This window comes from Ictalurus furcatus, chromosome 7 (genome assembly GCF_023375685.1).
Source record: "Ictalurus furcatus strain D&B chromosome 7, Billie_1.0, whole genome shotgun sequence".
Lineage (NCBI taxonomy): Eukaryota > Metazoa > Chordata > Actinopteri > Siluriformes > Ictaluridae > Ictalurus > Ictalurus furcatus.
In genome coordinates, this window is record NC_071261.1 from 22,935,898 (window position 1) to 22,949,838 (window position 13,941).

General features: G+C 39.8%; 2 protein-coding genes across 2 annotated transcripts; both read left to right on the top strand.

The window, feature by feature from the left end:
- Positions 1 to 959: 959 nt before the first annotated feature.
- Positions 960 to 5,011, top strand: cited1 (Cbp/p300-interacting transactivator, with Glu/Asp-rich carboxy-terminal domain, 1). The gene is made up of 2 exons (XM_053629305.1): positions 960 to 1,397; positions 3,076 to 5,011. Exon 2 carries the CDS (start codon positions 3,089 to 3,091, stop codon positions 3,554 to 3,556), a length of 468 nt encoding a protein of 155 aa, XP_053485280.1. The 5' UTR covers positions 960 to 1,397; positions 3,076 to 3,088; the 3' UTR covers positions 3,557 to 5,011.
- A 1,962-nt stretch (positions 5,012 to 6,973) lies between these two features.
- On the top strand, positions 6,974 to 12,545 carry rps4x (ribosomal protein S4 X-linked). The gene is made up of 7 exons (XM_053629307.1): positions 6,974 to 7,088; positions 7,628 to 7,705; positions 7,831 to 8,011; positions 10,540 to 10,637; positions 11,330 to 11,501; positions 11,734 to 11,891; positions 12,380 to 12,545. The coding sequence occupies exons 1-7, from the start codon at positions 7,086 to 7,088 to the stop codon at positions 12,479 to 12,481; spliced, it is 792 nt and encodes a 263-aa protein (XP_053485282.1). The 5' UTR covers positions 6,974 to 7,085; the 3' UTR covers positions 12,482 to 12,545.
- Positions 12,546 to 13,941: the final 1,396 nt, after the last annotated feature.

The window sequence follows — 13,941 nt, forward strand, 5'->3', positions numbered from 1 at the left end:
AAAACAATCATTAAAAATAAACCTAAAGCACACATACACAAACATCTATCAGAATTAGGACCACATACAGGCCGCACATACATTGTAATAGCAATGTTGCCCTTTGCAATATGCATTTATATTCCAGAAGGCTGCAATATTAAAAAAAACAAAAAAACAAACAAACAACGTTTTAAAGCTACAAGATTACATCAATGATTCCCTAGTGGATATATTGATACTGGATATATCCCTGGTGGATATAATATCCATCCATCCATCCATCCATCTTCTATACCGCTTATCTTTTTCAGGGTCACGGGGAAACCTGGAGCTTATCCCAGGGAGCATCACAGGGCACAATCACTTACACATTCACACACCCATTCATACACTACGGACACATTGGACATGCCAATCAGCCTACAATGCATGTCTTTGGACTGGGGGAGGAAACTGGAGTACCCGGAGAAAACCCCCACAGCATGGGGAGAACATGCAAATTCTGCACACACAGTGCCACGGGAATCGAACCCCTGACCCTGGTGGTGTGAGGCGAACGTGCTAACCACTAAGGCACCGTGAGCCCTGGATACAATATATAGTATGGAAATCAGAGTAGCCTATTTAGCTTCTAACCACTAGCCTATAGAATACGCTTTAATTCAATAGGCTACATGTACACACATGTAGCCTGGAGGCTTAGTATTTAGCATGTTTGCCTTGTACCTCCAGGGTTGGGGTTCAAATCCTGCCTCGGCCCTCTCTACGTGGAGCCTCCATGTACTTCCTGTGCTTCAAGGATTTCCTCCGGGTACTCCAGTTTCCTCCTCCAATCCAAAGACATGCAGGCATTTACATCTATCACACACTGTGAAGGGGTTGGCACCCCAGCCAGGGTGTCCCTCGCCTTGTGCCCGAGTCCCCTGGGATAGGCTCCTGTGTAGTATAAGTGGGACAGAAAATGGATGGATGGAAAATGTAGTCTGTTTTACTGATCATTTAAATGATAGAATTATAGCAAATATCAACCAAATAGGCTGCACTCAGTAACAATATGCTCAACCGTTTAAATCTAATTAAACTGTTCATGGGGTTTCAGTCCAGTCCCAAGAATCCGCTCCGCATTAATGAGCCGACTAAACTGAATGCGCTCCCTGTGTGTGTGTGTATTTAGGCTTAGTGCGTTTGATTGAGGAGCAGGACTCACTGATCGTGCTGAGGGAAGAGAGACAAGTCTTCAGGAGATTACATACCGCGCTTTGCATCTTTCACATGAACTTGTCAACGCATTTCCCACCATCATTTATTTCTTTATCCAGCAGATATTTAATCATTTAATGACCAGCAGCCAGCCTTGAACCCGGCGTGATATTGAACCCACAAGCGCAAACGAGACACTGCTGACTTTCTCAAAGGTAAATTCTCACAAATAGAAATAAACTGTGAGGAAGCGCTGACTTTTTTATCTAACACCTTTTCTATGTTTGTAGATATTTGCCAGTTGGAATTTTCAGCTTTATCTTATCAGGATGTTTCCTCTAAGCAGAGAGGTTAAGATGCTGGAAAATGCAAGAGTGTCTTTTGCAAAAGTTTTCTGGTGATGAAAGAATATGTTAGAAAAGTCATGACGTTTCATTTTACTACATGTGTAATTTTTAGACTGCTCCTCCTTAGTAGGTCTTCTCAATTTTCACTGCATAATCCATTGGTCAAAAATAGTATCCATCTCAGTTGGGTGAATGAAACAAACTTCAACTAACTTGTAACATAATTAGTTTTGTAATAGACACCACTAATGACTGGCTAATCCCAACCATCTCATTGGCTATTGATACAGAGAGAGAGAGAGACTGACTCTGAGACTTGGCTTGTAGTAGAGTAGTTCTTAAAACAATGTCTTGCTTGTGACACTATGAATTGTTTCCTTCGGGAAAAGACTACAAGAAATGCAATTAGGAGTTAATTGCGCATTGTTTTGTCAGCCCTCATCACAATTAATCTACACCTGTGCTGAAGTAAAATAATATTATGTTAACATACATGAAATTGACAGTAAGGTTATATGTTATGCTTTATAATGAAGGCAATATTTTAGGACTTTGACAGACAAGTGACCAAAAAAATTTTCCCTCTGGACCAACACGTCTATTTGGGCAATGCTAATGAAGTTGTAGGCTTAAACGTATATGTAATTGCTTCCAGGCAATGAATAATGCACACAATGTTCTATCATGAAGATCCTAAGCTGAATGCCCCACAGCTGTCGGCATCAGGGAGGGCTGATGAGATGTGCTTGTGTGTTTCACTCCTTGCTAGAGGCCTGTTACAGCTGCATGCCAGCCTTTTGCAATTATGCCTTTCCACTAAACATGAGCCTAAAGAGGAATGCAGGGAAATGGGGCAGTGTGAATGATTAAATGATTAAGTGCCTCAAAGTCAGCCTCATGACTCTCACACTGAGTGATACAGGGTCACATGACTTCACTACCACATTCACAGGCTCATAAATGGTCCACCAGCATATTCTGTTCTATAATACTATCGAATTGTTAGGGGACTGATTCTTAAGGGTTTACCTGAACAGCTTCATGACTGCCTCATGACTATGAACACACTACATGGTACAGGTTGTACATGTTAATAGGTAGCCTGTTCAAAAATGACAGCTGTACTAGAAAGTGTGCTACAATGTATATAAAAAAAATCTAATTGGTGTGCTAATAATGTTATTTCTACCTAATACTCCTTTTTGTATCTCTCTGATTGGGACTTATAATTTGCTGGCCATTAAGGATGTACAGGTGCAGCTTAGTAATTACCAGAGTTGACCGAGTGATTTGTAAATTAGTTGATGAAGCATGATTTATAATAAAATGACTCGACTGACCAGCTAGGTGTTCTTGTTGGTTAGCAAACGCATTTTGGGATTTAAAAAAAGAGACATATTTCTGGTCACCTTGGTCTAGTGATGGACTAAATATCAGCGTTAACCAGTATTCTATGTTGAAAGTTCTGGTTTAGGGTTAATCTGTGTTGAGAAAAGTTACACTGCCTGGTTCACTATTTGCACAACTTCTTTTTTGTGTGTCACAGGTGTCACCAGGTAATGAGCTTACTGCTGCTCTCCAGCTCAAGCATGAAGGACCGTGACTCTCTGACCCTCCTGCACTACACAAACTCTGGCAAAACAGGCCCGCAGTACCCCCCTCCCAATCTCCACTGTCCCTCCCCAGGCCTCACCAAGTCCCAGCCCTTCTGTCTGCAGTCCAGCCAGCACCTCATAGCCTCCATGCAGCTGCAGAAACTCAACAGTCACTATCAGACCCTGACCGCCTCTTCTACGGTCTCTTCTGGACCCAACAGGGGCTTCAGCAGTGCTTCAATGAGTCCAGCACAAATCTCTGGCCCCGGGAATGCTCCAGGGTCTGGAATCATAGATTCTGATCCGGTGGACGAGGACGTCCTGATGTCTCTGGTAGTGGAGCTCGGTTTGGACAGGGCTAATGAACTTCCTGAGCTTTGGCTGGGCCAGAATGAATTTGACTTCATATCAGATGTACCTGCTGGGTGCTGACCTCCTAAAAGAAAATCCCCGATCACTTTTTGGCTGCCTCCTTTTTTTTTTTTTTGCACCTGAGACACTGTTGGATGGCTCATGAAACATGTGAGAATTTTTTTTTTTAAGACACTTTTTCATGTGTAAAGACTCTTCTAGTTCAAGCTGCAGAAGTATAGGTGACTATGTACTCTCACAATCAAAAGACTACTTGGACAACTCTAGCAGAGAGGCTCTCTTGAAACTAAAAGTCGGTAACTCTCTCTATTCACACTGAGGTCTTGCTTGTTATAATCCTTTCCAAGCTCTGGTTTCAAAGTGGTGCAAGAATTTCTCACAAGTCACCAGACATGGAGTTAAGTCATAAGCTTCACATATGGAGTAGACCTCCTGCACGAGCACTACCAGACATGGGTTTTTTTTATTTTCTTCATGTCTACTACAGAACTGGCCAATTTTTTGTAACATTGTTGGATGGATATGTGACTTTTTTTTTTTCTTTTTTTTTTTTTTTTTTCTTTCCTTTTTTGACTTCAGTGGTCATTTTCACCACCTGAAATCCAAGCTACAATAAAAGTTGTGTGACTCCACAATACATTTCTTTTGAAAGACAAGATATTCATGCAGTCTCTAGTGGATCGACTTCATCTATTGCTACCTGCCATCTGTGGGTTCTGTCCACACGAGCAGCCGGGTGGTGTTTCTGTTCTGTAATGGAAGGTGATCCTGAAACCAGCATAGGCTAGTCTTTTCCAAAATGCATGTCATCGCAAGACTGCTTTCCACTGGGGTAATTTGATCCATCAGACAGTTTTCCATGGTTAAATATATTAATGATGGACGTGTCCATTTCGTCCACTGGTAGCCCCACTTTAAGTCTAGAAAGATTGTGAACAGCAGCAGAAATTTGATGGATTATTTCAAGCAAACTAAATACTTTCGAATATGAACCCTATTACAAAAGCACTATATTTGTACATGTTTAATCAAGTGTCTGTTTTTGTCTTGTATAAGAATAGAAACCTTTCTAGAACGATCTAAAAGACTCTATTGTTGTGGCTGTCTTTAGCATTGACTAATGCAGACCTGTGTTGATAAAATAATGGAGTAATCTCCTCTTTATTTTGGTTTAATAGTCCTGAATGAATCATAAGTGGTGATTGTGCTTTTTTGTTTGTTTGTTTTTGTTTAGCACTTTCCTTCCGTCTTGTGTATTTTTCTACAAAAGATGTGATTACTGTTATATTTAAGTGAGTGTACTCTGCTATTTTTGTTTTGCAAAATATACGTAAATAAAAAGTACAGAATTCAAACCTTTTACTCCACCTGCTGTAATTTCTATTGTTTCTAAAAATAATAATGGGATGGAACCCAAAATGAGGCCCAGCACAAAACGGCAAAATAAACAACACACACTACTGATGAAACTCCTCACGGCCTAATTGGAGAACCACTATTGGTGAATCCCCCTCTGGTGAGATTATGGGTTTAATGATGTACCAGTTTTATGGTATACCATGATAAAATATGAAATCTTTACTGTTATAGCTAAAGATGATGTCTGAATTGTCAAGAAGTCCAATTAGAGTTTCTGAATTGTTTTTGATAAAGTGCTGAAAGCTTGGTCTGAATTTGAAACAATACTTAAAATAAAAATAACACAAATGACCACTTATGCTGCTTTAAAAGTGTTTTATTTATCAAGCTCATTGAAAAAGCTATCCTGCATCATACCTGCCACGAACTAAGGCACTAATGATCATGCAGGAAATTTTTACTCGGTTCCACCCCGAGTTAAATCGTTCACAAATTTCAAGTTAAACTGTATAGCGCCATCTAGTGGACATTAATGAATCTTCTACGTCCAATCTCAGTGCAAAGTGAAAATGGCACATTTTTAGCTTTGTATCTAGTCGTGTACTGTAGGGAAACTAGCCACCCACTCACACGCTAGGCTGTGTTTAAAATAAATAAATAAATAAAAGCAAGAAGAAGAAAACATTTAGCAGTTCACCCACTGAAAATATATTATATATAAATACATACATACTGTTGAGGTTTTAAGTTTACATACGCCTTGCAGAATCTACAATATCTCCTCTCTCTCTCTCTCTCTCTCTCTCTCTCTATATATATGTAATTTATTTAGTACTTCCTGAATAAGTTATGTCACATAACAGATTTCACATTATTATTTTGTCTTCTGGGAAACGTGTAAATATGTGGCTTCTGACGGGCAGTACTAAATGAAAAAAAAAAATCTTTAAACAAAATAAATTACACTAATCATCCTGTTCAAAAGTTTACACCTCCCTGCCTCTGTATCATGTTGTTTTTTGTGTGCATCAGTGAATGTTTGCACCTTCTGTAATAGTTGTGTATGCGTCCCTTAGTTGTCCTCAGTGTGAAAAGATGGATCTCAACATCATACAGCCGCTGTTGGAAAGTGCTCAAATATGTAGAAGATGCTGGAAAAGCAAATAATATGCAGGATCTGGAGGATTTTTCTGAAGAACAGTGGGCACTTTAACTGCTCAGGACAAACAAGGGACTCATGAACAACTATCACAAATCGTAATTTCAGTTATTACTGTTTCTTGTGGACTTTATGTAAACATCTATTATGTGAAATAGCTTATACAGGGCAGGGCAGTAGTAAAAAAAAATATTTTAAAATTATTAACATTTTACAAATTCTACAATGTGTATATAAACTTATGACCTCACCTGTATAGGCTACATAAATGACAGTACATAACCTCCCAGTATATAACATACTGAATATAAGTGTGTGGCATTGTGGCATTGTCAGCTTTCACATGAAGCACTGAAGACAAACACAAAACTCATATTAGCTATGAGGAAAGTAGTCAAACGTGCAGGCCATCGTTAACAGATAAGTCACTGACCCACTTTATCTTCTATCATAAACACAAAGCTGTTCTGTCCCACTGCCTGGTATTTCCTGAATGAGATTGTCATTCATGAAGAAGAGATATCTGACTAAAAATAAAACCTATTACACGTTAAACCACTTGCTTGACATATCTGAGGCAAGATGCCATAAATATACATATTTTTAAAATCCCATATTAGAATTCAACACTCTTCCTCATTTTTTTACACTCTCACTGACAACTGACATCAGACAAAGTTGTTTTTTTTTTTTGGTCTTTTTTGAGTCAAGTAAGTTATGCAAAATATCACAATATTTCCTACACACTTCACCTGTGATTCATTCAAGAGGAGGCAGTTGTTATTACTATTTTTTTCACATGTATATATATGTATATATATATATTTTTTTCGAATTTAGGTTGAAGCCACGAGTGTTTTTATTTCCGTTGTCGGTTTGTTTCGTTTTTAAACAGTACTGTATCCTTCATTAAAAGTGGGTTGAGTTTGCGTGTGATTCTGAGTCCAGCCACTAGAGGGCAGAAGCGCGTACAGTCCTCACATTGCGCTCTATCTGTCCCTCTTTACTAGCCGTAGCGCAACATATCTTTCTTTCCCCGGAAGTAGGTGGCCCTTTTCCGCAGACTCCAACATGGTGAGCAGATTTCTTTTAGCGATTCTCTTCAGAGTTCATCCGCAATCATCAGACTTTTTACACCTTATTAATCAATCAAAGCACTAAAATATCCCACTCTCACTCGCCGTGTGTTTAGAAATCCTTATATTATTGTGGTTTAGTTAGATTGGTCTATTAAAGATGTTTGGGGAAAGTGCTCGGGTTCAGTGTACAGTCGCTCTCTTTGCTGCTGCCGCCGCCGTGGCGTTACATGGCGCGTTAAGACGGGTTTTAGACCCTTAACTCGGTTATTTGTTTGTTTTATTTTGTTACTTTTGAGAGTTTTAATAGTTGTGTTCTTGCTGTAAAGAAGAGAAACCCCGAGCCATTATTGAATGTAGTGTAATTGTACTGAGCGTTGCTCTGGTCTGTCACTGAAGGCCTCGGCTAGTGTGTGTGAAGCTAATAGATTAGCTTTGTAGTGCTAAGAGAGCTAAGCATGTTAGCCGGGGTTTTCTCTGTGTAAGATTCTTTTGGAAAATTAAACGCAAATTAAATGTTTGTTTTTTGTGTTTAAGGCCCGTGGACCGAAGAAGCACCTGAAGCGCGTCGCAGCGCCCAAGCACTGGATGCTCGACAAACTTACTGGAGTGTTTGTGAGTTTTCTCGTCTCCCCATCTCACACACACGGCTCTACAGGACCATATTGATGTGTGTATGGTTGAACGGGGCAGGGAATATGAGCTGGCTGTGATGTGGTGCTGTGTTTTGTCACTCCCAGGCTCCTCGGCCCTCCACCGGTCCCCACAAGCTGAGGGAGTGCCTGCCCCTCATCATCTTCCTGAGGAACCGGCTCAAGTACGCGCTGACCGGAGACGAGGTCAAGAAGATCTGCATGCAGAGGTTCATCAAGGTTGATGGCAAGGTCCGCACCGACATCACCTACCCTGCTGGATTTATGGGTGAGTCGGTGCGGTGGTGGTAATAAAAGTGTAGAGTTTAAGTACCTGATCTCTGGTGGTGTTCCATGGTCTGTCTGAATACTTGTTTTATTGGCTGGAAGGTGTTTGTAGTTCCAGTTAGTTTAATCGCTGTTCTAAATTAACACACTGTATATAAACAGCTGTAACCGTAGTAACATACAGTAGTTAAACTCTCACCTTTATTAGCAGAGACGGGGCACAGACAACGGTAATTCACTCTCACACACAATCTGTCTTTAATAACTATATAATATAATTAATTCAAGTAAACGGTCTTGCTGCACTACTTTACTTTATCTCTGTGTATGATTTCCCCGTATATAAAATAACCAATGAAAATGAACTGTTTTTATCCTTTCAGTCAAATTTTTCACTGCAAGCGTCAAAGACTGCTTTAACTCGTCAATCAGTACGTTCATTGACAACAATATTCAGATATTAACCCGATTAAGACAATACTCTGATTAAGAAACTAGCATGTAAACAGCGATTATTGATTACCTTAATCCGACTAAAATCATACTCGAAGTAAACAAATTGAATTAAGACACGTGGAGTATTCCTGTTTTAGTCGCATTATCGAATTGCGTTACAGACATGTACACACCTTAATCACACTGTTAATGTTGTGTGGGAGTTCACCACAGTTTATGACAGGACACGTACGCATACGGCAGTGCTGAACCGTTTAACCGCAAACGAGAGCATGGCTGCGTCCAAAAGCGTGTACTTGCCTACTATATAGTAGGAGATCTACATGTATGTTTCGGTTTCGGACGCAGCCCATGGCTTCAAGTAGATGTCTGTTAGCACGTATAGCATGACAAATAATTAACTGCACTTGAAGCTTTTGTAAAATTAAAAATGAAACGCCCAAAACTGCATACGGTACCATAACGAAGATGAAATGTATGTTGATGCGTGAAATTCTGGAGGGAACGTTGGGTGGCATGGGGACATGATGACGTGTCGTTAATCGATCTATGTTTTTTAACATGTAAAACCTGAACATGATAGGAATATTCTAAAAGCAACTCATGTAAACATTGTAATCACATTATTGTCTTATTTAGAATCAGGTCAGTAATTAGATTATTGCTGTCCATGTGAGCATAGTCCATGCTGGCAGGTGGCCGCGGTAAAAGCAGGATACTCCGTTACATGATTTTAATGCACTCCGCTTCACAGCAAGTGGTTCTCTGCCTCCAGGTCATGCATTAAAATCATGTATTGCACACCTTGCTGTGGACTATCCCTCACTTATTATCCAAGTAGCACCCTTTGGATTGCGATAGGCACTCATTTAAATTCATTGCCCAACCATGGTATCCTTAAGAACCTTACGGTCTCGTAAGATCGTAGAAGTTGTGAAGAGTTGAACTTCTATGTGGTTATGTACAGGTCAGATCTCAGATTTGCTCTAGAAGTCATTAGACTTATTCAGATTGGACTAGTTTTACATGTGGAGGTGAGGTATCGTAATTATTACTGAAGAGTCTGAGAATTTAGTCTTGTCTGAAGTAAAGGACTATGCATGCACTCCTTTGGAAACTTTTAAGTCCTGTTTTGTCTTCTTTAAAATGACCGATGAAGTTATCCCAGGCAACGCATGTCCTACTGAATTGAGGTGTTGGTAAAGATAATGTAATGTCCTTTCGGGAAACGAGGTTTTGTTCTTATTCTTCAGATCCTCCCAGAAACATTAGTTCTTTCTTATTGGATTCAGAGTTTTGTCATTGTGTTTGACTTGATGAAATTCTGTTGGCGAAATCCCAAACCAGTGGTGTGTGCGGGGGAATTAACATAAAAAAAAATCCAATTCAAACGATGATAAACATAGCAAAAATGCAGTGCGAAAAAGAAACAAATAGAGTTCAAGTATTACATATAGATGTTTAAATATATTTATCAGTTAATTTTGCAGTTGATTAGGTAAACGTGTAGTTGAGGGTGTGGTGTTTCATTTAAAATAGCAGTACTTTTGCATCCGTCCGTGATTAAAAATGATATGTGCAGCAGTGGTGTCTGAAATTTGTCCAGTCTCTGTTGGTGTTTAATGATTAGTGAGGTGTGGAGTAGCTTTATGATACTGCAGATCCAGGATTACTGTTTTACTCTTACTTATAATCCATTCGCAGTCGTTTACACATTTTAGCAATGTGTTGGTGCCATGTTGAAATCAATGGTTTGTGTGTAATGCTTGAGTTTGAGAGCACAGTTTAACAGATGGATGAGCTGTTAGCTGTCCTTCCTCCAAGGCTGGCACATGTTGGAGTGTTTTAATGGAGCCATCGTCATTCACCTAGTGGGAGTTCAGATAAATTTGCCAAGAGGATATTAAATCTGATCTGATTCATTGTCAAAACCTGGTGATGTAGCACGATGCCAAGCTTTGTGAAACAGCAACCAGCTCGTTGCTCTATAAGGCCTGGGCTGATTGTGGGGGACTTTGAGCAGGTTGTATGAACAGCTGAGACACTGTTACAGTATTGTATTCTGGGTTGCAGATGTGATCAGCATTGAGAAGACTGGAGAGAACTTCCGCTTGATTTATGATGTGAAGGGCCGTTTCACCGTCCACCGCATCACCAACGAGGAGGCCAAGGTGAGCAGTCTCTGTTTCTCATGTTGGAGGGGGAAACAAAATTGGGGAAGATGCTGTTTATAATTGAGGTAAAAGGTCTCTTTCGGGGACTTATTTAAGAGGTTACTTTATTGAAAGGTCATGAAATCGAGTCCTGACTGACACTAAGCCATGCTGATGACAGTTGTGTTGTCAATTAGCCCTGCTCTGAGTTAGTTTAGTGTAACATTAGCCAACTGTGGGTGTCTGTAAACCCAAACCTGGTTTTCATTTACAGCATTTAGACTAAGTGCTATAAGTGTGGATATAACTGGGTTAAAGCTTTAACATGTCGGGTGTTCAGGCCTAATGTGTTTATTGAATTTGCCTGTCAGTTGAGCTATTCAACTTAATCACACAGCCAATTGCACTTCTAATGTCAGCCTTGAGTTCTGACAACTGGTTTGGAAGTAAACTCATGCTGACTTTTTTCGTGAGGTCCTACAAGTTCCTTTCTTGTTTTTTTTGGTTGTTTTTTTTTTTTTTATAAACGTTTTGCTAATTTGACTTACAGTTGAGACAGGATACAACTAAGTAGTTAAGAGTTAAAGGTCCTGCTAAAAGACACCACAGTGGCAACAAGCAGCTTGACTGCTCTTAACAGCTGATCCACCATTTCCACCTTTTTGTTTCTGATTTTGCATTAAAATCCTTCTTCCCCGCTGTGTGTGTAGTACAAGCTGTGCAAGGTGAAGAAAATCCTCATTGGCACTAAGGGAATCCCTCACCTGGTGACCCACGATGCTCGCACCATCCGCTACCCTGATCCCATGATCAAGGCCAACGACACGGTCCGCATTGACCTGGAGACTGGCAAAATCACAGAATTCATCAAGTTTGACACCGGTCAGTACAGCTATTTTGTTTCTCCCTAAACCCCAACCCCCAGGGTGCTGCAGCCGAACAGTAGCGATACAGGTAGCCAATGGAAACTTGTGCAAAGTGGCAGCAACCAGTTGCACTGTAATCACTGTTAGAATTATTCGATGTGAACTTTGCCTGTAAAAGCCACAGAGCTTTAATATGCATTGATGTTCTACTTGAGTGACACATGTACTAACTCTCTTCCTGTGTGTAGGTAACCTGTGCATGGTGACAGGCGGTGCTAACTTGGGTCGTATTGGTGTCATCACTAACCGAGAGAGGCACCCTGGCTCCTTTGATGTGGTGCACGTCAAGGATAGCACGGGCAACAGCTTCGCCACCAGGCTCTCCAACATCTTTGTCATTGGCAAGGTGAGTAAGAAACGGACACGTCTTCTGCTCCTAGCTACTTAATGCTCTGTAGTCACACTCGAGATTTATTTTATTGCTTACATTTGCTCTTGTACAAAATTGGCTCAGTAAGGACTTCAGATGGAGAGTGAAACATGAATCCTTTCTTGTAAATTCTTATTGTTGGCTGGTGGATTTCCCATTGGTCTAATGTCCTTCACTGCATGGATTTTAATCAGACTTTAAAACTTGCAAAAGAGCTGATATTTGCGGTATCAAAATGTAAACAACTCTCAAAGTAGAATCAATCACGGGTAATCCTACTCAGCAACTTTAAGGACCTGCATGAAAAAGGCTCATATGTGTGTATATATAAATATTAAATGAAAGAACCAGGTTCAGTTGTGATGTCAAACTAGTACCTTATTAGTATCTACAGCCCTGTGAACAATGAACTCTTGATGCTGATTTAAACATGATGTCTTTTGTGTGGTTGTTCACTTAACCAGGGTAACAAGGCATGGGTGTCCATTCCTCGTGGAAAGGGTATCCGTCTGACCATTGCCGAGGAGAGAGACAAGAGACTGGCTGCCAAGCAGAGCAGCAGTTAAGTCCACTTAGGACTGGCTCCCCCAAACCCTGGTTTCAAATAAAAAAAAATATTTACAACAATAATGGCACAAGATTGCATTATTCACATTTCTTTTAGTGCTGGTGACAAGGAACATGTTGAAAGCTGGCTGGAAAAGCCATTCAAATTAAGCATTTGTGCAATTTCCAGTCTGACTTGTACACGGCTCTTGTATATGCCATAGTCTTTCCAGATTAATTGAAGTCAAATTGCATCCAGTAGTGATAGTTTTGGTCCATGAAACTTAATTTAATTGTTTGAGTCAACATATTGCAGGTACAGTCATTTTGAAAGTATGTACATTTGATCTACACCGGTTAAACGAGTTTATATTTCTCTTAAAGGGTCATTTTATTATTCCTGTTTAGTGCTCCAGTCAGCTTAGTCATGGAATAGAGGGGAAACGAACAATAATAGTTTACAGATTAAATTGTGATTAGTATTTGAAGTTAAGTACAAAATGACTTAAAAACACAAATGTTTGGCTATTTAACATTAAATGTGTGAAGACTTGAGTAATTAAAATTTGTCTCATTTAATAAGCATTATTTTCTAAATAGTTTGAGAGTTGTTGTTTGTCTCGAGCCAGGAGTAACTAAAGGAACTTCATAGACACAATCAGTACATTTACATGGACAACAATAATCCAATATTAACCCGGTTAAGACGATACTCTGATTAAGAAACTACCAGGTAAACAGCAATTTTTACCTACCCTAATCCAATTAAAGTCATACTTGAATTAAACACAAATCGAATTAAGACCTGTGGGTTACTCCTGTTTTATCGCATTATCGAGGTGTATTACAAACATGTAAACACCTTAATCACATTATTAACGTCGTGTGTGAGTTTTGACCGCATTTTGCGGCAGGACACGTACACACATGGCAGTGCTCAACTGTTTTACGAACTGTCAAACGAGAGCTCGGCTGCGTCCCAAACCTAATACTTGCCTACTATAGGCCCATAGCAGGCGAAATACATGCATCACGGCTACTATTTAGACGGTAAGTACACAGTTTGGGATGCAGCCCACAGCTTCAAGCAGTTGTCTATTAGCACATATAGCATGACAAATAATTAACCGCACTTGAAGCGTTCGTAAAAATTATTTTTTTTTATAAACACACCCAAAACTGTATATTGATATGTGAAATTCTGGAGGGACGGTGTGGCGCGGTGACGTAATGACGTGTGCTGTTAATCGAACTATGTTTCTATGACATGTAGAACGGGTACATTTAAAGGAGTATTCTAAAAGCGACTCATGTAAACACCTTAATCACAATATTGTCTTACTCAGAGTAAGGTCAATAATTAGATTACTGCTGTCCATGTAAATGTAGTCAATCATGTTTAATTATCTCCTAGTGATGGATAACCCACCAATTATTTCATTTTAATAAGCTCCTTGTTGAAATTGATTAACTGCATTAC